The sequence below is a fragment of the Pomacea canaliculata genome, linkage group LG11 (genome assembly GCF_003073045.1).
Source record: "Pomacea canaliculata isolate SZHN2017 linkage group LG11, ASM307304v1, whole genome shotgun sequence".
Taxonomy (NCBI): domain Eukaryota; kingdom Metazoa; phylum Mollusca; class Gastropoda; order Architaenioglossa; family Ampullariidae; genus Pomacea; species Pomacea canaliculata.
The window spans coordinates 18,633,209-18,659,878 of NC_037600.1; the positions used below are offsets into that span (position 1 = coordinate 18,633,209).

Below are 26,670 nucleotides of genomic sequence, written 5' to 3' on the forward strand. Positions count from 1 at the left end.
CCAAAAATAAGTTAACCGAGGGTTAAAACAAGTGAACAGAGTGCACGAGCACACAGCAGCCGTGAGGCCTGCCATGCAGAGATGTGAACAGGACTGGTACACAGCCGTGAGGCCTGCCATGTAGTAATGTGAACAGTGTGAGGCCTGCCATCTAGTGATGTGAACAGTGTGAGGCCTGCCATCTAGTGATGTGAACAGTGTTGGTAAATTCTAACAATGTGCACTGTCATCGAAAATGCCAGAGTCTGGGCTGATCGAAGAAAGCTCTTACAAAATCACACACAAACCAAGTAATAAAGAAACGACAAGCCATTAAATTCATACACCCGCTCACTTCTATAATATAAAGATGTCAAAAGCATCTGATACCCTTACATGCCAGCTTACACTGGGAAAGGTGCACATGTATACAGGTGATCCCCTCTACAGGCCTTCCCCTCTCTACACCTGTTGTTAATACTCAAGTGTAGGACAGCACTATTTTCTTTCCTAATCAAGCGGTGATCCGCTAAGCTTTGAACACAACTCATCAGTTCACCGACTCCAAACATCAAGTAAGTCCACAACCAGCGTCACCTTGTTGACAAGCTGTGTCTGTGACAACTCTTTAGTGACACCTAGACAAGTAGTACCAACTTGGTCTTCATCGCAACTCCTCACTTGATGACAAGCACTCCCCACCATCGCTACTCCTCACTTAATGACAAGCACTCCTCACCATCGGAACTCCTCACTTAATGAAAAGCACACTGCTGCTCCACTGGACGACCACCAAACACCGACAAGAAACACGAGACAATATGACCCCAAGTTCAAAACCTGTGAAACTTAAGTTCAAAAACACTCCTAACCATTCCAGACAATCTTAGGTGGAGGCAAAGCCTACACAGTCGAAGGATGAAAAAAGATGGAAGCGATACCTAAAAGGAAGGGCAAAGGTCAAAGACCACTTACGTGTCATTCTCGGAGACGTGTGACCCTGACCTCTTTCTGTCCAGCTTGGTGACACTCTTAGTCCGCTTGAGGTTACTCATGAAGCCCTTCCGGGAGAAAAAGCTCTGCAGACAAAAAGGACATGGTGACATACTAAGGTCCTGTCTCCTCATCGTGCTTTGTTTCTGTCAGAAGACACGGACATCCCTCAACTTCCGAAACTTTCTGCCTCACGTACACGATATCCCCTTCAATTTGTTTAACATGCAATATTTTATGGTAATGTTTACTTAACAAAAGAAAATGAAAACTGGGAATAAAATATAAAAACTATATGCCTTTGAAAGTGCATCCTACTGTTGTCACCCACATACACTGATACCTGCACCTATTTAAAACACTATACTGGGATTGTCAGAGTGCAGGCAACAGGCTATAAACCTGACACAAAACTGAAACAAGAAAAATGGGTGTGTGGTGGGTGGTGGATATATTTTGAGAATGTTAAATGTAGTTAAACTCGTTCCCATGTCTCCTGTCAGCACAGCACACTGAAACGAGAACGAGGCTGCACCTAACTGGTATGACAGCTTTCGTACCCCACAATTATTTCTCACAGTCCTTATTATGTCTTCTCTGAAAATCCCAACGAACAAGATTGGTATCAACGTTGTTAACAGAATAATCTACGCAGCTTTAATTATAAATTAAGAGTACATGATCAGTGACTAAACCCTGCTACAGCTACAAGCATGCAGAGCACGTGCAACTCTTACCGCCAGACGCGAGGTGGTGGAGGAGGTAGAGCTCTCCATGATGTTGTCATCGTCTGCTGCTCCCACCAACGGCAGGCTGCCCCGCCGCTCTCCCACGGGGCTGGATGTCACCTTTTCCAGCGAGGAGTCTGAAACGTGGGACTGGATTTTGTCATCACCATCTACACCACGATCTGATCACACAGCCATCGTCTCTAGTGCCAACATCTTCTGATGATTCAACACATAGACATTAATGTCTCTCGTCTCTTTACTTTGAACTCGTTAGCTTTATTTACCGATTGCTTCACACGTTCTGTCTATATACATATAGCTAGATATTCTTCAATACAAAAATTCATTAAACAAAAAGATTTGTGCATTGAAACAGCAGCTTTTTAAGAAAAATTACAAAACTGAAATAGTTTATTCAACATTTATCTTTTGCATTACATGCAAAGCAGAAATCAAACAAGATAACATATCAAAACAGACTAAATTCACAAAGACTTCAAAAGTCAGCAGTAATAAAGACTCATGCACAGAGATGTCCACTACACAATATCTAGAGTAGAGGATGATGCTCTACCACACAGTATATATATATATGCCTTATAGTCAGATTCAACATTTTCATGCCTGCTAAAGCATTCATGGCAGAGGAGTGAGGAGAAGGGAGGAGGATTCCAGACAACAACCTGATTCCCACGTGCACAAAGACCAAGAGCTGTGTGTTTATCTGTGAACGTGCCTTACCACTCTAGACAACTCTTCCGCTCTTACGAGCACGAGTTTCGTGGTTGCCTCCCTTGTTTCAGTGCGCATAGGGCATCGATATTGAAAAAAAGTGAATTAGCTGATTTTTCTCTTGTTTTGCCCCGAATCTGTCAAAATCTGATGAATAATTTTGCAATGTGCTCTCATGGCTGCGGTTTTGCACTTTTATAAAACGTTTAAAGAGGGATTCATCATCATCAAGGGAGAAAGCTGGGAAGGAATATTAAATTTAAATGTAAAGACCGTCAATTCATCTGTGAAATAAATTCTATATTGTAATTACGTTCAATGTTTCAGTAAATAAATTATCAAAAACAATTTAAAAAAAATACTGATACTCGATCCACTTAGATATCACTTATGATGGGACCTAGAGGTAGTTAGGTTTGATAATATGAACAACAGTTTGGGCGGTTTTGATAAGCACAGTTTGACAAACGAGCAGAGCATGTGACTAAGCTCGTGTGACGGTCGACTTGTCAAGTGTGCTTGTCATTGTTAGCATCCATAAATACAGACATATATTAAATCTAGTTTGGCAAGGTTTAAATATATCCTTCATGCTAACCTTCATGCTAACCTACATTCAACCTTCATGTACACAATCTGACAAACTTCATCAACCGTTCGTCCATATTTGTCGAGCACGGCCTTAACCTGTTGTGGTGGTTGTTGTTGTGGGGGTAAAGACCTGTCAATGTATCCACGACACACAATAGTACGGAGGGTACAGGTAGGAGTCCCAACTCTTTGTCAGTGGGAGAGTCCTATACTTCCGGTACCTCTTGGTGAAGTTTCTAATGCCAGCAATTTATTCAGCCTATTATTCAGATTGTGATCGCTCACAGAAACTTGCAGACAGCCTGGGTTACATACAATAAAGTGCAGCTAGCAAGCACAACAACGACGGCTGTAACATCACACTGTAACTGTCAACTGTAACATCACACACTCCTCTCACCTCCCAGTGACTCACGCAAGGACTTGCAGCGCCGCGACACTTGCTGCTGACTAATTTAAAATCTTTCACTTATTTAAACCACGGCAGCTACCACACATCGCTCACAAACATTAATCTGTTCCACGGATTACCGGATAATGAGTCAAAGCCGCTTTACCTTCTGACAACACGTCATCATCCGGGTTTTCGGTGGGCAGGAGGCGCCGCCTCTTGTTGCTGCAATCGCTGCACGTGCGAAAGCAAGGACACAGTGTGTCCATCACGGTGGTGCGTGCAGTGCGTGCAGTGCGTGCCCTGGGCGCCTCAAAGCCCAGCATGGCGAGCGCGTGCAGACTGGCGACAAATGGACAGCTCGCTACAGACCATCTGCACTCGGCGCGTCCTCCGGTCGGCAGCACGGCGGGATCAATACAAAAGGGGAAAAGATAAAAATACCTTCACTTCAATGCTCCACACTATCTTCTCCGCTCTCCAAGGTGGCCTTTCTCCACACTGCTCCAGCCCCTACTCTGCTGGTAACCGAGTTTTAAATTATACAAATGTGCTCCCCCTGTAAGTCGTTAAACTTGTTTGAGTGCGCACGGCGACACTCGTGATGTCAGTGAAGCGCAGGCAAGCTAGCAAACAGATTTATGTCTTGTGGCGTGTCGCCACTGCATACTGAGTAGGTAAATGTGAGCTGCTGGCACTGTATACTGTACAGTTTGTATGTGTGTACAGTTTAGACTTGTGGCACCTCCATGCGCTGTTTGTACACACGTACAACCAGGTCCCCGTTCTTGTCTGTTCCGGTCTGCAGCTAAGATTCGCGAGGTTGTTGACAGCGTGTATATGTGTACACTGATGTCACTGGACATGAGAGACTTGTTCAGAGGGTTCTGCCATCACATTTACACATCAATGCACAATGTGGTATTTCACTACACGTGTCAGTACATCAATACATTCCTGTAGAGCGCGCCCACAGTTTTTGATGTCTCTTGGTCTGGAACTTACTATCACAACTTTCTTCGAAAATTATACAGCTGCAATGTGTATGGATCACCATAGTAAATTCCAAATATAAATTATTTATAACTTTTCTACCCCAAAGGCTTAAAATATTGCGATAGCCTCGGGTAGACAGGACATTTCACTGCTCTACCCCGGAAAGCAACCATGTTCTGTAGACACACCCGACACACTGTCGTCATTAGCAACACAGGATCAACACTCGTGAAGTGTGTTCACGCTTATGTCTCAAGAACTAGACAACACAGTGTCATCTGGTTGTCAACCTGCATCACTCCCTCAGGGACCTTCCACTTGTTGCTAGGGCCGGTCAGGTACCGCAACCTTTTATCTGCATGTGTCGGCGTTATCTCCCCCTGTCACGTCATCGGTGTATTTTATTCTCGCTGCTGTCGTCAGCCACTTCCCATCCAGGGGCATCTACAGTCTTCATTATCTTGAATGATCTCAGCCGATAGTGATGTTTACATCCAGCACATCTTCTTCTGCCACGTGTACACTAATATTCACTTCTAGAAATCCAATGTCTCTAGTGTCTCTCATAGCTTTCTCATGCCGAGGTCATCTGTCCATAATCTGTTTCTCCTTCCCTATCACCATTTCATTCATAGGATAACTGCCACATACTGGATATTACAAATGACATGGTTTAACCCAAATATTAGTCTCCATATCATCAGTCAAATCAAATGTAGTTGCCATGCAAAGTCCAGCAGGAAGGATGCACTGTTCAATAAAATCTCTCCACTTCCTTTACAGAAACTGTCCAGCGTGTCCACTTTCGCTTTGATGTGATCAGTTGTAGCTGAAAAATGTTTTCTGTAAATGAAGGAAATGTGAAGACTGTCTTCAAAGCCAACACTTTGATTACTCTCCTCCCCGCCGAAAGACGAGTGCTAATGACCGCACAGAGGGATGAGGAACAGCCTCCGCAGCGTCGTCACAGCCCAGCCACCAACAAGCAAGATGTGTGTGTGTCCAGCACGAACACTGATTTGTTCTCTCTCTCTGCCGTCCGTCTGCGAGGTAGAGCTGAAGACACGCGTGCACCTGTCGGGGTCGATGTGCTCTCAATGCACAGTCCCTGCTCCCTGCTCTTGGCACAGACAGTATTCATGGTGTCACACCTACATTCAGCGCTCCTCGCATGACATTTGTGTACTAACAAAAAAACCGTTAAGACTGCGCCAGACTGCCCTTCGGCATTCAAAAGCAGAGCACGTGCTCCACTGTATAGATTGTGCATATTGTGCTGTTGCCCTACGTCAGCAGCACGCTCTCCGACTAAAATAAACTGACGTCACAGTGGCACGAGCCGTGCGTCTGTAAGTCAGTCGGTAAGTCTGTAAGCTGTGTGTGTGTGTGTTTGGGAGGCAAAGAGCACAAATGAAATAGATAATTCATTCATTCATCTTCTGTCGTTGTCAGTTTTGTGTCTACTTGAGACAGGAGGAGACCGTGGGACAGCGTGACATCCGGCAGACGGGAAATGTCATGTCATTTAATGTCAATGCGACATTCTCTTCCGTCACCCTGTCACACGGCGACCAATCAGAGTGCTGGGCAAGCGGACAGGGGGCGCTGCCTGGTGGACGCTACTCACGTCACAGCCAGCCAGCCAGCGCTGTAAACAGATGCCACGTGTAGAGAAAAAACAGAGTGCGGGAGACGAGATCTGAACCCAGGACACCCAACTCTCGCTGTAATGGCGTCAGGTGCTGTCTGCTACGCCACCTAACCGCTGTTGGGGAAAGTTCTACAAGACCTCGACCTATGACACTAAGCGCAGCATGAAGTCCACGTCAGCACCCAGCCGGCGTCATCTCAAAGGATGTCCATCACCTGGCTGACAGACATGTCAAGTAGGCTTTACTCTGCTACACTGCGACATGTCAAATCTTCCACCTGTCTTACCGATGCGACAGCTCTGACCCGAGGTTGACCCTAGGTGCACCACCGTTACTGCTCACACACGGCGCACGCACACACACACACGAACTACTGGCAAAGTAAGGTAGAGAGAGGTTCCTACCTGAGCGACACAGCGACAGAGCCGCACACTTCAAACGTGAGCACATGACAGTGTTGTCACCTGTGTGAGGCTGTCCCCTGACACAGACAAGGGCACTCAGCCCACAGGTGGTTGTGCCAATCATTAGCGCCCTACATTACATCACTTGTCTACTCTGTGTGTGTGTGTGCCCGCGTGTCACCATCTGTGCGTGCGTGCTTGTGTACTTGTGTATGCCGCATTGTGTGCCGTCAGTGACAGGTGTGCAGGCGGTGCGAAGGTGCGCTTTTCTCTTTTCATCACAAGACAGCCGTCTCCACTGTCACACCAGCGGGTGGTTGGCGGCACTACAACCACCACCACCACCACCACACATTTCCACTCCGCCAGCAGCGATGCGTGACGACACCATTACAGACCGAGCAACATGCTGTTCTCTCCTTCACTCGCCACAGTCCGGGGTTAGGCCGGGTCTCAGCTCTTCTGTCGGGGTGCTCCACCCGTACTAATCACAGTGCTCACTCCAAATACCTTGTCAAGATATAACGGACATTTCAAATGAAGAAAATTATATTTGTTACATGTGTTCTTGAACAATATTTTCCCCATATCATCAGACATCAAATTGTGAACCTTAATAATATTACACGATGATTCCCACAAGTAGAAGCAGTGAACTGTGAATGGTTCATTGTGTCAAAGGCATATGGAAGGCGGAGACCTATTTGCTCTCATTTCTGTGGCGAATACATCAGCTACCTGTAGGTGCTGGGTGGGACGGTTTAAGATAAAAAGGTGAAATTGGCTCCAACCACAAATCGACGTTTAGCTTGCTAACCACCGGTTAAGATAACCTTCCATCATGCAGCCCTCCGCTCTCACGAGGCACAGAAGTCTCCACACTTCACACAAGTCTCACACACAGGAACACACCCAACATACTTATCTCCCTCCATTCCCCTCCACACACACAGCGCTGAGGACTAAATATCTGAAGATGCAATTCTCGAGTTTCCTGTTCTCTCGTCTCGCCTTTTCCTTCTCCTCGCATGTCTGGGATGTCTCAGGGCTGTTCAGATGTCCGCCATGCCCAATAAAAGTTTTTCCTGTTCATTTGAATTATCTGAACGTGGGGCCGCTGCTGGCAACTGTTGCAACGACCGCTTTGCAGCCTCGTTTGGCAGCAATCACTAATCAGCACTTCATTTCGCCGGCTGTCGTCGTGAATAATGGATGCTCCCCCGGCAACTCCAGGCGCAGTAATCATCTTCCCATCCCCTTCCCCGCCCCTCCCGCGTCTTGATCTCGCCCCGACCTTTGGTCAGACACCCGGGCCTCGCCAGCATCCCCCGCCACGTGCAGCCCAGGGTGTGAAGACTTCATCGATTGTTCCCACCACCGAGACACGGAGGGAGATGCTCGTGTATCTGTCCTGCTCCTCCCTCCCAGGGATGCTAGCAGTCCGCTGTCATGAATGGCCAACTTCTTCATTTACTACATCATCTTTACTTCGGCATCAACAATTCCGGAATGATACCTTCTCGCGGAAATCTTTTGACCACACAGCGAGTATAAATACTGACCAATACCAATAAATACTAATAATGACCTATATCGCCAATAATAATAATAAAGCATGTGGTTTATATAACGCATAATCACACTCACGAAGAAGCATGCTCTCAGAAGGTAAGACAAGTAGGAGACATGATATAAAAAGGACGGAAGGAGAAACAACTAAGCAGACAAATAATAAAAAGAAAGATGACACAAAGAGGAATCAGAGAACAGTACGGATGGAGTGTAGTCAACCTAACAGAGAAGGACAAGCAGGCGAACCAGTCAACTGACTATAAACAACTGTTGACACTGTGTACTAGTACTAATGCCGACCTGTATCACCAGAGTAAGTATCAACATCGCGAATGGAAAACTCATCAATATGTTCTTTTCGTTTGTAAAGCAATCAATCAACAGTCTGAACAGTTTACGATCGGATAATAAACCATTTAAACAGTTTATAATTTTATTTATCGAGATATAAAGCGCATCGGAATAAATATTCTTTAGTCTTCAATACTCAGTTCATTAACTGTGGCCGTCCAGCAATATCTGAAGTAATGACAGCTCGGGAAACAAGTCCATTTAGGAAACAGAAATTAATTTTATCTCCCACCCAAATAAAAAAAAAAAAACAAAAAAACAGTCAAAATTAAAAAGAAAACAAACTCCACAGACTGCGGACTGTAGTAAAGCACCGACCTCTAAACCTCCGGACAGGGAAAACCCACAAGTCGCTGCAACATGAAGTGAAGGAGATCGATAGTGTGTGAACAGTGAACACAGTGTGTGGACAGTGAACACAGTGTGGACAGTGAACACAGCGTGTGGACAGTGAACACATCAAAGAGATTTCAGTTAAAAATACTATGAACAAACACGTAAACTGCGGTAAACCGGATTTCTCTCTCAAAAAAATCGACTGTTCGCACTTTTCACGGCTGTTATCTGTACAGTTATCTTACTAACGACAATACCTGTAATCACATGTTACACCTGCACAGCTGTCACAGTTTTCATCTGTGGCTTCGATTAAAGCTGTTAGGCTCGACCTCAGAACTGACCTCCTTGGGAAATCCTCCGTGTGACTAACAAACTGCTGCTCGCCTCCCTCCTCCCTGTGTTGTGAACCACTGGCTGCTGCACACCTCGTGTGTACTTCACTGATGGTCTCATGTAAACTGTCAACACAGCGCACTGACCTGTCCTCCACATGGCCACGTGATCATTTCTATTATTATTACTTCACTCCATACACTGTGTCGTGTGTATTATGCGACAGAGATATATTCAGAATGTAAGAATAGAAACAGGGAGAGTGAGTAACAAGGATCATAACAAACACCATCCACTGGCGGTCAAAGGTCAGAAATGTGTACCAGCTGACCCCTGATGTACCAGCTGCGTCACGCGCAGCACGATGTCAGTCCCTCTGTCGCACGTGTGGCCGTTCTCACAGTCACGCTTCCTGGTGCACGTGTCTTTGTTGTCTATGAACTACTGGGGTTGGCCTCAAAACAATCATTTCACTCCTTCTTCGACTGATGGGTGAACTTTACAGGGTCAGTCTACCCGCCGTGCACCCAAAGTACAGGTGGTGACGTAGACAAAGTCCGTACAATGTTGATGTTATTTCATCAAACGGTTGGAGGGAGATGATGCTAGACCACACATCTACAAACTATGTTGGTGTTAAAAAGTCATACACCTCGTCACAGTTTCAGCGGCAGCCCCTCCAGTCCGGATAATGTGTGGAAGTAATTTGTTTCCGACATTTCACGTCCTCCGGAAAAGATGATGTTGCCACATGGAGAAATAAACAGACAATAATTTACTGTATAAATAGTAACAGCAACAGTAAAGCAATTCGTGTTGTTCGGACCTGTACAGATTATGTGTGAAACCGCTTTTTGCAAATGTTTTTGGGTTGCACCCCTTGCTTTTGTGAATGTAAGACAGGAATTACATATAAATACAAGTACTACGGTATTCATTTCATACTTGAATTAGTTCCCACATCACCTGTGTGGTCATGCATAGCTGAACTGAACAGTTCCAAGCCCACACACACACACAGCCAACAACCCCAGCAGGTGCCACACTCACACGTAATCAGAGTTGCGTCCCGTGAGGTGTCGCTCCCTGCCTCTCCCACACAGGGCAACACCAGCACACAGCAAGCACTTCACAGAATTTAAACACTAATAAATATTGATAAATTCTAAGACTATTCCATTAGCCTTTCGTAAACTGAACTTTATGTTTTGCCTCTATAGATTTTTTTTTAATCATTTCTTTACTTATTCAGTCGAGCGGAGGGCGATCCGCTCTGAAGACCTTGTCAGGGTTAGAGTTCATCTGTCACAAGGTAACGCAGGTCAGCGTCGCGTAAACGAATACAGACCGTGAAAGCCTGACCTATCGACCTTTTGACTTTCGGAGTGTATAAAATACAAGGGATCGCCAAGGCACACGCAGTTTAACCTCGAACGCTCGACTTGCCTGGCACCGCCCGCGTGCCGACTCTTCCTGTAGGCCGGAGAGAACAGCGCCTAACAAGGACCAACACCTATCCCCAGCCTCAGCCTCCACTGTTTGCGACCAAACAGCTGCTGGTGTGAACACTCTGCGACAGATGGGTCTTCTGCACCTCTGAGTCGGTTGTGCTGGAGCCGCCACGATTCCCAGACAAACTCACAGCGGAGAATCTGAACAGCCTTGAACAGATTCCTGCTACAACCTTCCTCCTCGAGTCCCGGTGCGAAAAGACGACGATCATCGCTGATCATGATGTTCAATTCTCATCTGCTCTCTCGTGATTGGTCAAGCACACCACAGACCATTTCGCCATTCTTTCTAGATACGTCTAATCATTCCGTGGCTAGCACATGATGGACAGGTGACAGGTGGTCACTTTGTCCTTACCCTCCCCCACTAGACCCCCTCCTTCTTTCTCTCCTCCTGTCTGTAGGAGATCCCTAACATTCAACTGTTCATCGCATCTCAACGCCTCAATATCCTGCTCATGAGTTCGGTGCAATGTCCAGGTGTCGCTGCCGAACAGCAAGACTGCCACAACGAGGCTTACTGAGCGTGAATTTGGAATTAAACGAGATCTTGTTCTATCCCAAATTTTATGTAGCCTCATCATGGCCGCTGTTGTGGCTGCGATACGGGACCGAATGTTGTTTGTGCTACAACCATTAACAGTGAGGGTCGACCTGAGGTAGGTGAGGGATTGAACCTCTTCCAAGCTCTGCCCGTTCAGTCGGACCTCTGGTTGTCCCTGGCCGATGGTGCTCATGACCCTGCTCTTCTCCGTGTTCATCTCCATTCCAGAGGCTTTGGAACATGCATGGAGCTTGTCTGTTAGCTCCTGCAACTCACTGTTGCTGCCGGCCATGAGATCTATGTCGTCAGCAAAGGTGGAGGTTGCTTATTGGTTTCCCTCCGATCGAAACGGAGGTTTTGTGGTCAGCTAACGAGCTCAGCATTTTCTCTAGGAACAGATTGACTAGCACGGGGGAGAGCAGACAGCCCTGGAGGACCCCAACCGCGGTGGGGAACGGTTCCCGCACCTGTCCGATGAACAAAGCTGAACTCTTGTAACCATCATACAGAGCCTTGATGGTGGGTCAATCCCTCTTCCACGGTGAATGGTCGCAGTGCATTCCACAGACCTTCATGCCACACCCTATCGTACACCTTCCTGAAGTCCACGAAGTGATGAAATAGCGGTTACCCCGCAGTAGGTGTTTCTCCATCAGCATGCGGATGCTGAACATATGCTCCACCATACTGCAGCCTTCCCTGAATCCGGCCTGTTCCTCGAGCAGAATGTCCTCAGTCGCCGCCGAGAGGCGACACTGTAGGACCTTCAACATCACTTTGCTCACGTGGCATATCAGAGAAATTGTACGATAGTTGTCGCACTTAAATGGCTGTTCTTTTTCTTTGGTATTGGGACAGCCAAAGACTGCAACCATTCACGTGGCCACCTATTAGTAAGTCAGATTTTGCGACATATAGGCTCGTTAGCACTTGCGCCGCTTTTAGGTTCTTCCTGACCTCATGGTGGACCTTCCTGTAGGTCGTGTCCGCCTTAGGACTCACTCGCCTCGAAGTCTCAACTTCCTGCGGAGTTCACAAAGATTGAGAGCTTACTTTGTGATCCACGGGACCTTGGAAGACTTCTTCCTCCCCAGAACTTTCTCTGCGGAGGCCGTGAGCACCTCGTTGACATGACCCGAGAGGGTCTCAGTGTCGCAGTCGGTGTGAAGTAAGTTCAGGGCAGAGAACCTGCCGCCTACTTCCACCCGAAAGGCAACCGCGACCCCAGGATGGTTTAGGTCTGATGTTCTCTGTTCTCGCTCGCTTCGTTGACAGTCTTAGTTGAAGGCGGCCAGAAATCGGTGTCACGACCCCGACCATCACATTTGTCACAATGACTGTCACGAATAGGACTGCCATGACCGACACTTCGTCTAACGGGTATTCCAGCTGTTTGAGAAATCGCCAGTTACCGTAAGAGGTTTAGTTCTGCAAGTTTCTAGTTATGGTAAGGGGCTAAAGATCGACCATTCTCACATTGCGTGAGAAAAAAAAGCAACTGTCACATTATTATCATAAACAAAGGTGACATACACCTCACTGACTATCCACTGGCGGCACTGACACATTGACATACACCTCACTGACTATCCACTGACACTGCCATACACCTCACTATCCACTATACTCAGGACTGAATGTAGATGTTACTGTACATACAAGACTACTCGTCCCTCTGTGTCACAACACGAACACCCCAGTCTCCTCCATTTCCCCCACCTGGCAGGTAGGTTTACCCGGCACAACACTACTGCCACGTCTCTCGCCTTCCCGCCCCAAATACACGTTGGTGAGCAAAAGTTTAAACACAAGACTCACCTGAAGCCTGTCAGGTGTAGGTAGAACGACAGGTGAGGAGAACGACAGGTGAGGAGACCTAGTGGACTGTGTCACTACTCACGATGTCGCACGCTACGGTCATGGATGAAAGCACTGTTGTCTGATTTATGTTTCCCGACTGTCCACTCATCAACAGTAAGCACTTTCATCACCGAAACTCCCAAATCACAAGTTTCGTCCTCTCTGTCGTCTGCCAAGTTGTTCTCTCGTCCGTCTGCGTGGTTACAGTCCGCTGTCACCGGTTACTGAAGGCCAACTGCTCCTTCAACTGTGGAGAGTTCAGCAACTATGGTCTGTGTAAATAGCGATCAGCCCGAATTAAAAAGATCATGACCCCAGATTGTCCATGACTCAGCAAGGGGGAGAAACCAACAGGTATTTTTATCTCCTTCTCTCTCTCTCACGGTGGCCGGTCACGCGACAGGTATACTGTACCCGGCTCTCACGGCCAACACTTAATCACTACGACACGAAAAGACAGGTAAGCGGACCCAGTACGAGAGTTACAACCACGGTGACAGCGCCTTGGTTCTCACACCTGGGCAGGTGGTGGGTTGGAGTGTTTGATGGGGAGAGGATGGAGAGAGGGGTGGTCGAAAGTAACCCAGACACCGCGGGAAGCGAGCACAAGCGTGACCTGAAAAATACCTGGCGACATCAGGACTGTTCACACACACACACACGTGTGCACACACGCACACACACACAGAGAACAGATGGATGTAAACAAGCTCTCCACCCCACCATTCTCCAAGTTCGACATCCGGGAGCTCTATTGTTCACCCGTGATTAGAACAGTCCTCTTATTTAATCACATGAGCTGTGACTACATTACTACTGCACTTAATCTTTTCTGCTTAAAAAATACAGGTGAGAGATAAACAGTCTAGTTTGTCACTTATCAAAACTTCAAACAGCGAAGACAAACATTCTCTCAACGGTTTTGTTCCCTACAACAGCAGCTTGTCTCCGTTCGCGAGATTTGTGATTTTAGCGCAATTTTTTTTTTAACTATGAAAAAAAAACCTGAAAGTGCTCAAGACAAAGCAGATACCCAAAGAAATGCCAAGTGTACACACTACATCCACCCTTGCCTGGTACCCTGACATTTGCCGGCAAGATCACATTTCCAAGCAGCCGGCGGCGAAGGGTGAGTGTGGTGAAGATTGGATTTCTTTAGCACACAGCTTCATTACATATGAACAATATGAACACTCAGCGCTTTGTTTCCAGTGTGAACACCGACAGATACAGTGTGTGAACATTAGGAAAATATACACAACACAAACTTCCACTGGGTGGTGGTCCTAAACCCTTCCGTACTAGGGATGCTGGAGTTAAATTTGCTCGACAAACGAATTTCTAACAGAATTTGTTGAGGTTTTTTTTTTTTTTTTTTTGGAAGGGGGTGGATACTCGAGATATGTTTCCTTTCTTTCCTAGTGTTGCGGCTGACTGTACCCGAGTTGCAGCCACACACAAAAGACTGGATGACGTGTGCAACTCGCTCCTCCAATGACAACCGGCGGCGCCATCTGTCCGGCTAAGCTGGGGGGACCGTGATCGGTCCCTTGTCTTCCTCAAGTCTTTGTTCGCCGTACAGGTCGCGACCTTTGTCCTCCTGTCGTCACCCGACTGCCAGCCTCCACCGCCTGCTCGTGTCTGATGGCGAATCAATGATGATGCAACACCAAAACACAGGCGAAGCATCGTTTTTTCACAAAACAAACCCAAATAAAATGCCATCAAACACTTCTGGAAACAGATTTTTCGTTATGTATGCAATAAAGCAAAGTTTGAAAAAGATACATTTTGGGAAAGACTGTTGTGACCCTTGTCAGTGCCGAACAAACATCCAAAATCGCGAAACAACCACACGAAACATCAAAAAATAATTTGTCAAGATGAGTAATAGCGATATACTTAACATTCTGAGAAACTGAAGGAGTGAGCTGCACACTACTTTGTTCACAGACCCTAAGACTTGTATATCTATGTCAAGACTTGGGCCCCTAGGGACTACACAAACCTGGTGGCTCCCTAATAGTTGGATCATATGTTGGATCGTCTAACTTGGCATGCGGTGACTGCTACACTTCAACAACGGTTCTCGGGGGATCAAAGCTGTGCAAACCCGAAACACGAGCCAAGCAGGTTTGAGATAAGCTTGCGGTGTATGTCAGACGGTCAACGGTTGTTTTGAAGAACAAAAGCTGATTGAAGCAAATCACAGTGTGGCACAAGTCAATGAGTGAGGCACAGCTTGCCCCTCTCAAAACCTGTAAGAGTGTTGTTCTCTATGATGTCAAATGGAGTATCAAGCTTATTTTACCTATGGTACAGGTGTTTACCCTCGAACTCAAATGCATTTACTTTTAACTTGGAAACATGAGTGAGGGGTGGGGAGGTCTACCCGTAACGCAGGAATAAGATTTATAGCTTTTGTCGTTCATTCTGATTAAAAGATAATTTACAACTATATAAAGGCATTCTATATATATATCAGGCAAAAGTGCTTAAAGTTATAAAAAAAAAAAAGGTTAACTTGTGAAATAACTTCTTTTCTACATGAAACATTTTATCCTCTAGAGAGGACATCACACACTTCACACGATGAGCAAAACATCAAAGAGAATACCACCAAACAACCACAACACTTCAAAGAACACGCAAATAAAACTGCTTCAAATATTAAAGATAAAAAACTACACACAACAAAGGCAGCAAGCCATCAGTGCACGCTGAGTGTTACAGTGTTCAATATCACAGACAATATCAGGCAAGGGAAGTAATGGCAGCAACATCAGGCTCCTGGGCAGACAACTCTGCTGTCACAGTCAGCGCCCCACCATGGTGCCATTCGTGCATGAAACTCTGAGAATGCATGAGACACAAGCTAAGTGAAGGCACGAGCTGCTACTGTGATGACGAGAACACGTACAAGCACATGCAGGCATGCATAGCGTGCACGCACACAAACCCACTGACCTATCCTTTCCCCATGCAACAGATACACTGAGAGGAGGGTAGCGATGTGAAGAGATGGTTAATGATGGATGATGGAGGTGTACACTAATGAAGAACGACAAGCAGTGCGCCACGAGGTCGATATGCTGAGGTGAGTAGAGGTCAGTCGGTGCACGCGCGGACAGCGACGGTTGACGCATGCATGCGCGCATGTCAACGCAAATACGCCCGCACGTGCCAACACGCATTTCTCTACATCAACTACGACCTCCGCTGCCGGCGAGAATGCACGGTAGTTCTGCTTGCGGCACCAAGTCTGGCATCGTCAACCCCTAGCGCCTGCGGCAACACTCGTGAAGCCCCCGCCATCGCCGCACAACGCCAGCAGCAGCAGCAGCAGCAGCGGCGCCGGTGGCTGTATATCGCAGTACATCACGGACAGGCGCAGCCAGCGTGTCGGGTTATACATCTCCGCCATGAATTATGTACGATAAATCAATACGCTGTGAACGCCGCAGGGCATGCGAGGCGAGGCAAACACTGAGAGAGAGGGAGGGAAGAACATGGTCGCAAGGTAGGCCGGGGTAGGCACGGTGTCCCCCTACCCACCAGCGTGGGGCCAACAACAAACACAAGATCAGCAACATCATCGCCTGATGACACTGGCCTCTCAACAGCACGTTCTCTTGTACTCCCTTCTCCTCCTCCTCCCACACGTTACCTTTACTTACAAGGGGGGAGGGGTCAGCAGCGCCATTACGTCATGCGCTATTTATATCCCACCTCTCTGTGTCTGCCGCGTGAGTTCAGGGAATGGATTCCACTGAAAGGTAGAGGGCTAGAATTTCTAGAAGAATGTCAACAATATTCTGCGAAATCTGACGATAAACTAGTGTGAAACCCTGAAGGTATCACGATACCATGGTGTGGTGACAGTTCACCAGTAACCGTTACTCACGTTAGAGTGTCTGTCGCCTGGGAACAAAGCACCACAACTCTTACCCGACGTGTGATCGATAGACAAGCAGACACCTCCAACCCCAACCCTCCCACTACAATGGCTACCTTGCGGCCAGACAGTTAACCGTGTCGCCGGTGGAGAAGTGTAACGGATACTCACGGAACAACGACCTCAGGAAGCGAAGGAGGATCATGGCGCTACGACGTCGACAATGCCATCACCTGGCCGACGTCTCCGCTGACGTGGCCTTTGGCAGCGACGACAACCAGGCGGTGGCTGGAACGCCAGCCGATCGCCAACTACTTGTGGTCTCACGTTGGGATGGGCCCGTCACCGCCACATGGTCCTCCACAGCCTGCCAGCTTCCAAGCGGGGGAAGGTGGGGGAGGGGGAACCACCCACGTTGTGGAGGTGGGTGGGTGGGTGGCTGTGGTGGGGAGGTGAGTGGCCGGCTGCTATCGATGGCTGGCCCGGCAGGTTGGACGCTTGTGTTTGACCTCTGCGGCAGGGTCTATGGACGGCGAGCTGATTCCATCGGTTACACGCTGCGGCGCCGGAGAGGTGTTCGTTACGACCCGAGTTTATCTTGACGTCACCGCGGATCGAACCGGCGATCAGCACGATTGCAGAGCCCACGGGTCTCATCTCCGGGGATGCCCCCAGAGCAAGCACACGCGCATCATCATTCTCCACAGAGAACCCGAAATAAACACATTAGCGGCGAGTTGCTTACAAGCTCATCGATAAATCTGAATCGACATCGTCTGTGTCGGTGTGTGTGATCATCTGTCTCTACACGCTCCTGTATGACAAATTTTTTTTTATACTTGTCCTTCTCTCTCCCACCTCTATTTATAATTTTCCCTAAACTCGTTAACTGTGGGCTACCTATGTGTCTACATGTTACACTCCACGTGACAGTCCCACCACCCGACTCTTCCAATCACGCGCATCTCTGCCGATACCAGCGGAACAAACTTCTACCAATAACTTCACAGAAGGGTAAAAAACCCCAACAGCAAGCTAAAACTAAAACAAGAGATGATAGCTGGGGCAGAGGCATATAAATATTAAGTCTACATCAGAGACATATAAATATCAGATTATCTTCCCATGCGGGACAAGCAGCGCCCTCTGGGGTGCACACATTAGGCGTCCCCAAGATGTCTGGTTTGTATTCTACTCCAGCAGACAGAGTCAAAACATTTACAGACCTTCCCACTGTCTGAATCCTTCTGTGTATTAACATGCACTCGGCGCAGCAGCGGAGCTCGGTCTTGTCGTGGAGTGGCACAAAGGGACGAGCATCAACATTTTACCGACAAAAATCAGTCAGTGTTTTCATTACAAGTAAGCAGTTCCAGATTGAAATTTTTCAACCGGTTCCGTAAGTAAGCAAAAGGTCTACTGAGCATGGAAGTTTATGTTATCGTATATAAAGCATTGAATGCGCCGTACGCGTATGAGTAAGAGAGAAAGAAGGAGGGCGGAAAGGCAGACAAAAACAGGAGCGGGATCTGTGTCCGCGGTGACACAGAGTATATGCAAAAACTCGGGTTTAATTATTCTATGGTCTTGATTTCCGGCTCAGCTGAGTTTGTTTTGTTTTTTTTTTTTGTTGTTGTTTTTTTGGTTTTTTTTTGTTTTGTTTGTTTGTTTTTTTGTGTGGTTTTTTTGTGTTTTTTTTAATCAGAGAAGGTATCAAGATACCTGAGTGTGTCTACACAGTCTGACCACACTTACAGATCATACAATGAGCTTTCAATCATGCCACGGTACTGACGACTGAAGTTAATAATAGTTACAATCACATGCTCGTGGATATTGCCAGACAATGTCTCCATGCATCTACAGTATACAGACATAAATACACATCCAGTAAATTAGTGCAAATATTTCAGCATCAACACTACAAAAGATGAGAGAAACAACTGAGGGCTAGTGTTCCAGCCACAGTTATCTTCAAGACAAACGAACTGCAGGCTCGACTACTCTCGAAATAAAACATTGCAGGCAAACAGGCAAGACGACCAAGTCTACTAGGTAATAAGAAGCAGACGACATCCACAACGGCAGCCACCAAACAGTTTCAGTAAGGGCGGCAATCAAAAGCTGTGACCTACTAAGGAATGGTTTGCGAATGAAGAGTTGTCCCCTGGCGGATTCGTCGTCAAAAGGGCGACTAAGGTCTGCAGAGAAAACCACGTGGTCAGCGAGTCTGGAGGTCAGGTCACTTAACATGTTGTACATAGCAACAAGAAACACAGGCGTACACGGCGAAAAAACAACAACAACAACAACACGGTGACACAAGCAAGGCACGGCTCTACGACTGAACGAAGAACATTTTACAGTGTGCAATATGCATTTCAGAAATACCTTCACACACACACACATAAAATGCAGACAGGTCAGCCAACACTTAAAATCTGTTTATCCCAAGGTTAGCAAATTTCATCCCCGGCCACTGGATTCATGGGATTGCTTCCTACTTCTCTTGGCCGCCTCGCAGGAATTTTTTTTTTTTAAGGGAAGGGTCGAGTCGACTTTTATTTTTACTCAACGAATTCTTTCAACAAGCTCAGCCTAACCACGAGGACATTTCCATGACAAAGATTAGGCACTCAGTCATCATGTCCACATCACTGCATGGTCGTTAGCCACATGAAGACAGGGGAGGACAGCCGCTACATCAGCAGTGCGCTGCAGCATCAACGGATGCCGAGATAACAGTGACAACTGCTGCAACTACGAGGAACACCGATAACAGGGACATCACAGGGTCTACTGCCATCTTCGCACTGACAGGAGGAGGGTGAGCAAGAAAAGTGAATACGTACCCGGTAAGCTCTCATTGCGAACCTGCAAGGTCCTTGTCTTGAAGAAACTCTCCGCTGACGCTGCAACATACATAAAAAGTCATCGTTAGAACTTTAGAGAAATGTCTAAAATATATCAGAAACGCATTAGAACTTAAGTGAAATTTCTAAAATAAACAAGTCTGATTAAAGTATTGAGAAACTTTAAACTTTAAACTATGGAAGCCGCCATCGCTTGGCGAGGTGCCTAATTACCGAGGCATGACTGGGCAACCCTGTTCTGTAGTAGGGGCTAATACAGGACAAAGGCACAGAAAATAAATGTTTATATTTCAGACTCAGTACAGTCGGCCTGGCGGTCTGAACAAAACAAGATCCGCATCGCTTACGTGGGAACGGATACCGGGTACAGGTAGCAAAACGAAAAGTGTTTCAGATCATGGGAAGACACGCTTGATTAGTGTAGGGGCCAAACATGGGATAAACAAGCCAGCCAACAACCTGCCCAAACTTTAGGCTCATTTAAGGGTCTGGAGCCACTTAAACATTCCTAATTGTAAGCACTTTAAGGTCTTACATCTGTTTAGATAATTTCAAAGCTTTTATTTCACAATAAATAAGATAAAACTATTTAAACCAAAGTAGTCAAAAACTCTTCGTAAATCAAATTTTCCTGTGTGGATTGTTCATTAAGCTTTGAGCGCACATTCACATATGAATGCTTCTCACCCCGATTTGTAATCACCCACAACCCCGACATTTCAACACCTCGGCCGAAGACATGTCCTCACATATTACTAGTTGTTACACACTTATTTTATATATATATATACTATTTATATTATCTACACTAGAAAATAATTCCCTGTAAACAGCAAAATCAAACGTGCAAACACATTTGTGAGTTGTAAAGTTGACGAGGTACATCAGGGTACATTGCTTAATCTAAAGGTGTGGTCACTCGGCCTCCCAGCAGACCAGACTGTATGCATGTTTGGTCCCATAAACACGTCACACCGAACTGTAACATTGTAATGCTGTAATGCCGGAAGTCTCGCCTGCAGTTGCGCGAACTAACGAGGCACTCAGCGCAGGAAAAGGTCAGAGTTCTACTTACAGTGCTCGTGCGACCAACGCCCAAACACGACATCACAACTCCATTCAAAGCTTGCTGCTTTTTGAGTCCTAAAGCAACACGAAACACAATCAAACAGCAAAAGAAAGAAGGAAAAAAAGAGGAGAGAAAGAGGGAATAATCTTCGGTCGTTTTCCACAGAGGAAAGCAACGTACGCTACCACTTTTTTTTTTTTTTTGTTTGTTTATCTCCCAAGCGTTTACCTGTGGCCATCAAACATTGAGTAAAGGCAGACGGTGAGTCCAGACCTAAGGCCTAGTCAGACCTGCCAGCGCCATGCCAAGGGGAGGAGAGAGAGGATGCACGTGGGATTACGAGGGAAGGGACGAAGGAGATATACAGCGTACGAGAGCTGGAGCAGAGTGCGGTAATCTCTCGTGTACTGTTGCTAAGGCTTCCTGTTGTCAGGAAGACCTTCCAGGTGCAAGAAAGAATGCTGCCGCCAGGTGCAAGGTAGCGGCAGCTTTCATGCAGCTAGAAATCCCTTGCCTGCCAGTCTCTGTAGCAAGAAGCTGATCTTCACTCCGGCAACAAGCAGATGACAGAGAAAACAGTTGCTAATTAGAAGCCTTCCAGGTAGCTGACGACTGAAGCTAATCTTTCTCTGTTTACATAAAGCACATTACAATTATTTTACAGGAGCTAAAATCAAGCTCATTTGTGTTCGCGTGAGAGAGAACAAGCGGAGAGAGAACATGCAACTGATGGAATGGACAAGAGAACACTCAAAGTGGATGCGAGAAAACGAAGATTGACACTATGTCCTCTTGTCTTACCATTCGCCGTTATACTCACCAACATTGTACTTCTTGGAGCGATGAAACATGATTACAGAAATCAGGCAGCCACACGCACCATCTCATCACAAGTAAAATCAGGTTGAACAGAGCAGCTATACACTTCCGCTCAATTCTGGAAAATAAGATTGTTGTTGGCCACGTGGCCAATGGCAACAGATGGGAGGCGAAGCGAAGACCTCGCCTTTCTATGGTCTCCAGACGAACTAGCAGGTATCACTCGCCCTCACAACGGGCTGGAGGTGTCCCAGTCCCTCAAACTCCAGACTAGTCCCACAAGAGAATAAAGTTGTAGTTGTCCCAGTCCCTCAAACTCCAGACTAGTCTCACGTGAGAATGAAGTTGTAGTTGTCCCAGTCCCTCAAACTCCAGACTAGTCCCTCATGAGACTAAAGCTGCATCCCTGGCTCTGTGAGTTGCTGTCTCAGCCCCGACACTAGCTGCTACAGAGACAGACGATCGCTAACTGCAGTCCACACACGTTCGTCCTTCAGCAAAGTGCACGTGCCTAGGTTCCACTGTGCAGCCATCATCATTCCAGGACTGGAGTGCTTCTCAAGGGGATGGGGTGGGGTGGCAGAAACCACGCGCATGTCAGGGCTGACTGAAGGAGGCAGTTTTCTGTGCGAGGAACTGCTACTGATGTTGGTAGGGCTGATGGAAGGATCTAGAACAGAGGAAGGGTGGCGGCCAGAAGATGCGACGGTTGAAGAGATAGAAAGGGGGAAAAGCAGATCAGGGAGTTGTGGCAGTTGCGGTGATTGTCTGCTAAATGTCACTGACGATGCCTGCTAACTGTTCCTGCCCTCTCCTGTGGACAAGAATGTGAACAGCGAACAAGAAGTCCCACGGTGGCTAACGGGTTTTTCCCGTCGTTTCCAGATCCGAACATCATGCAACGATTTTGCAACTGCTGAATATTACAGACTGCGCTTGCATCATAACAGGCCAAGTGAAAGCCAGATCATTGCCTCCCGTGCCAGCACTACCCCCTAACCACATCCCCGGAAAATTACAGACATCGGTATCTTACATTTAAATAAGATAGTGCGAGAGTGTACGTGGCTGTAAATGTCTGTAATTATTCGGGTGTGTGCTTGGTTTGGATGTGAGATGTTTCCTGCCATGTTACGGGTACTGAATACAGTAAGCAGCAGTATCCACCTCACTTCCCGACACACACACGTCTATGTGCACTGGACGGGAGCAGCGCCGTCTGCCGGCGATGCAGCAACTGCATGTAGATGCCGCTGCAGGCGATCAGTGGCGCGTAACAGCTCGGCGGCGCCGCAACAATGCAACTGATTACAGCGCCCCCCGCTCTCAGCCTCCCGCGGCCGATAGGGGAGATAAATGCCAAATGCCATCACCATCACCCAGGCGGTTTATTGTGGCCAATCACGTGCCACCGATGATGGCTTATGTCCTCCTTCCTCCAGCCATCCATTCCTCCCTCTCTCTCTCTCCCCACGTGCTGGCTGGGATTACTCGGCGTCTTCACGTGCGCCCGTTACATGGACACGAAGAGCGTCTGTTAAACAAACCTGGCATTAAACAGTAAGTGCACGTCCAACGGTTCCTGATTCTTATTAACCATCCTCTTACTAGTGGCTTCGGATAGGAGTTCAGGTCGGTGAAACCTATTCCCGCTTACTTCCTTTCAATGTTTTCACAATGAAGTGGACATTTGCGATGAACAAGAGACAGAACTAGTAACCGACTGTTTCGTGTTATCACATCAAAGACTCGATTTGAAGAAGTGACAGTCTAATTTGAACAAACGGACTAATTCCGGGGTTTCAGTAAATAATCAAACACAACAACAGTGGCTGAGTGGTCAGAGAGGACTGGGGTCCGAACTGAGAGAAATGTTGGTTCGATACCCCACGATGCATCCCAGGGGTGGGGAAGGTAATGGGTTCTGGCCTCACATAAAGCTAGCTAGAGACGTGAGGTCCCCCCACACGACCTGAAAAAGGGTCAGGGGACGACCTTTACTTCTCTGTTGGCCGATGACTAAAGTTTCCTGCTACAACACAAAAAAAAGTTCCTGTGAAAAGCTAAAAGGAGTTGGAGCAGAATGGTTCACCGTGCCAAGAGACGTTTACACCTTACATCATCACACAAAAGGCCGAGCTATGTCAATAAGTAACATTCAGAAAACGTTTTGTTTCAAACTCAAAGGGACTAGACAGGAGAGAATGTTGGGTGTTTCAACAACACCAAGTATATTTATAAAGCCTTCTTTGCAAACACTTCTTGGTTCGCGTGTCGCTCACTTAATTTTAACAAAGAGACACATGGTGTATTGACACAATATACACGGAAATATTATTGTCTATATTTTTTTTCTTAGGTGCTGAAACAGGTTTTTACCCTTTCTTTGGGGGAAAAAAAAAAGACGAGAGTTTGACTTTCTTACACACTTACTCAAAGGAGTCGAATGTTGCCCGAGATGCTCAGCTCACGAAATGTTCATACACAGCACACCTGGTTACAGGGTTCGCTTCCCGGACAGAGCACACTCAGGTACACTTTACTTTCTCAAAAGTAATTACAGTAATTAAGCGGAACACCAGGGACCTGGGTTATGGGTAATCAAGACAAGACAAGCAGCTAGAAGTGATGCGCACCTGTTTCTATTTAAACCTTTATCTGAGTGGAGAGCACATCGGCATAAACAACCCTTCGCGTCTCGCAAGACAAGAAAAGGCAACATCTCCTTTCAGTCACTGTTGTCAGTTGTCCTGATCACATCTACCTTTGTTTCCGTTATGCTGGAACCTTGCCAGTTCCATTAAATTTCATAACAGCTAATAGTTCTAAACAAAAGCACCTATTTCCTGCTAAAAAGGCAGATGCGAAAGATAAATATTTGAAGTCGTCGTCGTCGGCCAAAAATGAGACTTCGGGAAGCGGGTATGTGTGTGTAGCAAGCTTGATAAAATGAAGTCAATCCTGAGGCACTGTAAGGCTAGGACGGAACAGACAACAGAGTGAACTTGCACACAGCTGGTGGTAGACTTACATGGCTAAGTAAAGACTCACTCCCCATCGCGACCCTTGTCTGCGTACCTTAGTGATAGATGAATGTTTACAAATATAGAATACAACTAGAACTCTGCGACAGCTACTATTGTCTTAGAAAAAAATGTTATTTTCAACCTCTATGGCATTTTTACTTTTCGTGGAGTACAGACACCCAAACATTAAAAAAATCATTAATACTAGAAACAAGCTCTAGGAAAGTCTTATCTCGTGAAAGTGGTTGAAGCCAAGTACTAGTAGATATAAGGGAGGCGACCAGCCATTACACACCGGATTTCTGGTGGTGTTACTTCCCTTTATTCACAACGCCGCCGCTCCCCTCTCTCCACCTCCAGGTCATCGTGAACGCGCTGCGCGAGCGTTTCTATGGCAATGGCTCATGCAGTATTACAGAATGATATCAGACACATAACTACAAATACTTACCCCATTTCTTGCGGGCCGAAATGGCCGCCAGCTCCTCTTTGCTTGGCTTTCCTCCCATCGTAGACTCGTTGAATCCCGAGAGAATATCCACACTTGTCTGACAAACGTACATCCAAGAATTGTATTCCTTATGAACTATACTTTGCACGGTTGTCAACCACAGGTTTCTCCATTGTCAGAGTGAGGGACACTGCGCTGTATCTGTGAGCAAAAATCCCAAAGACTGCGGACAGCAGTGGGTGGGCGCGCTGCCATATTCCTGCTGATGTAGCACTAGTGGGGGCCACGGCCACCGCCCGCGCCGACTACAACGCTCACAACGGACTGCACCATTGTTCACGAGGTGAACACACGTCACTCTCAGCAGGTCAAGTGAGTTTAACTGTCTTCTCTTGCTAAGAAAGTAACAGCGTGGAGGAGCAGGTCCTGGCTGTCCTAGGACGAACAGAAAGAAAATGGCTGTGCGGACAGACCACTCATTGTTGGCAACAAAGTAGTTTACGACCACCTTTTGTTTCCTCTTGCCATTTTGTACCTGCAGTTCTCAGATTTATTCCGCGTGTAAAACACAACGATGCGCGGTGTCGACAAGGTGAGGTGAGCTCACAATGTTTGCAACTATCGCGACGAGAAAGAGCTGGAGGGCGATACCAACGGCGGTTGTGTACATCGTGTCAAACGGTGCACATGCACGGGACCCCCGGACTACCTGCAGGAGAATGTGCAGTGAGAGGCAAGTCCTGGTGTACTACAACACCACATGTTAGCATCCTCTCATTGAGATGATGTACCCACGCTCCATTGAAGCAAGCTGAGTACAGAAGCTAATTCTACTTGGTGTCTCAATAGCTACGTCAGTATCGTGGATACGCAAACCACTCGTTACTATGACTGTCATGTATCGTACGATACGATGAACGGTTGAGTCGGTGACTAAGGATGAACTCATTGTGCGATACGTTAGTACTCACTACTTCATCTTGTACACTGCGATACGCTAGTACATTACTTAGTCTTGACACTGTCTAGCTGCAGGTTACACAGCTACAAATTATTTATATGTTCAATGGAGGAGGAATTTGGTGTTTTACTCCGAGCCAGCAACCAAGGCGATATCACGGCAAGGCTGTAAACAGATCCCACGTGCAGAGAAAGAACAGCGTGCCTGAGACGAGAGCTGAACCCAGGACAGCCAACCCTCAGTGTTGGTGACAGGCGTTCTTTTTACTAGGTGATATACTGACAACAGCAACACGTTTACTAGTGCAAGGCTTTAAATATATGAATTTCTTGGCCTTGGGGCGAAAATGTAAGTCTGACAATAGCTTTGCGTTTAATAAAGAAAGCGTGGTGTGGATTACACGGCATTACAGAGCTGTAACAACACGGCTGTAATTTATGTGACAAATTATAACATGTTTAGCAGAGAGCAGCAGTGTGTTCAATCACCACCTAGCAGGCTCTATATTTCCTTCCTGTTTTAAAGAAATTCTCGTTAAGTCTATGGCTTCGCTCAGGATTACATGTACATCAATCCACCAAGATGGTCGGTGAAGTA

The 26,670-nt window shown here is 46.8% G+C and overlaps 1 protein-coding gene across 1 annotated transcript in view; it reads right to left on the reverse strand.

Annotated features, from left to right (window-relative positions):
* The window catches only part of LOC112576314 (ras GTPase-activating protein nGAP-like), a 100,118-nt gene that overhangs the window by 43,614 nt on the left and 29,834 nt on the right, over positions 1 to 26,670 (reverse strand). Inside the window, exons 4-7 of the mRNA XM_025258668.1 lie at positions 19,727 to 19,786; positions 19,010 to 19,075; positions 1,710 to 1,837; positions 955 to 1,058 (exon numbers count right to left, since the gene is read on the reverse strand). Of these exons, the coding sequence (XP_025114453.1) occupies positions 955 to 1,058; positions 1,710 to 1,837; positions 19,010 to 19,075; positions 19,727 to 19,786 (358 nt within the window). The remainder of the gene's footprint in view (positions 1 to 954; positions 1,059 to 1,709; positions 1,838 to 19,009; positions 19,076 to 19,726; positions 19,787 to 26,670) is intronic.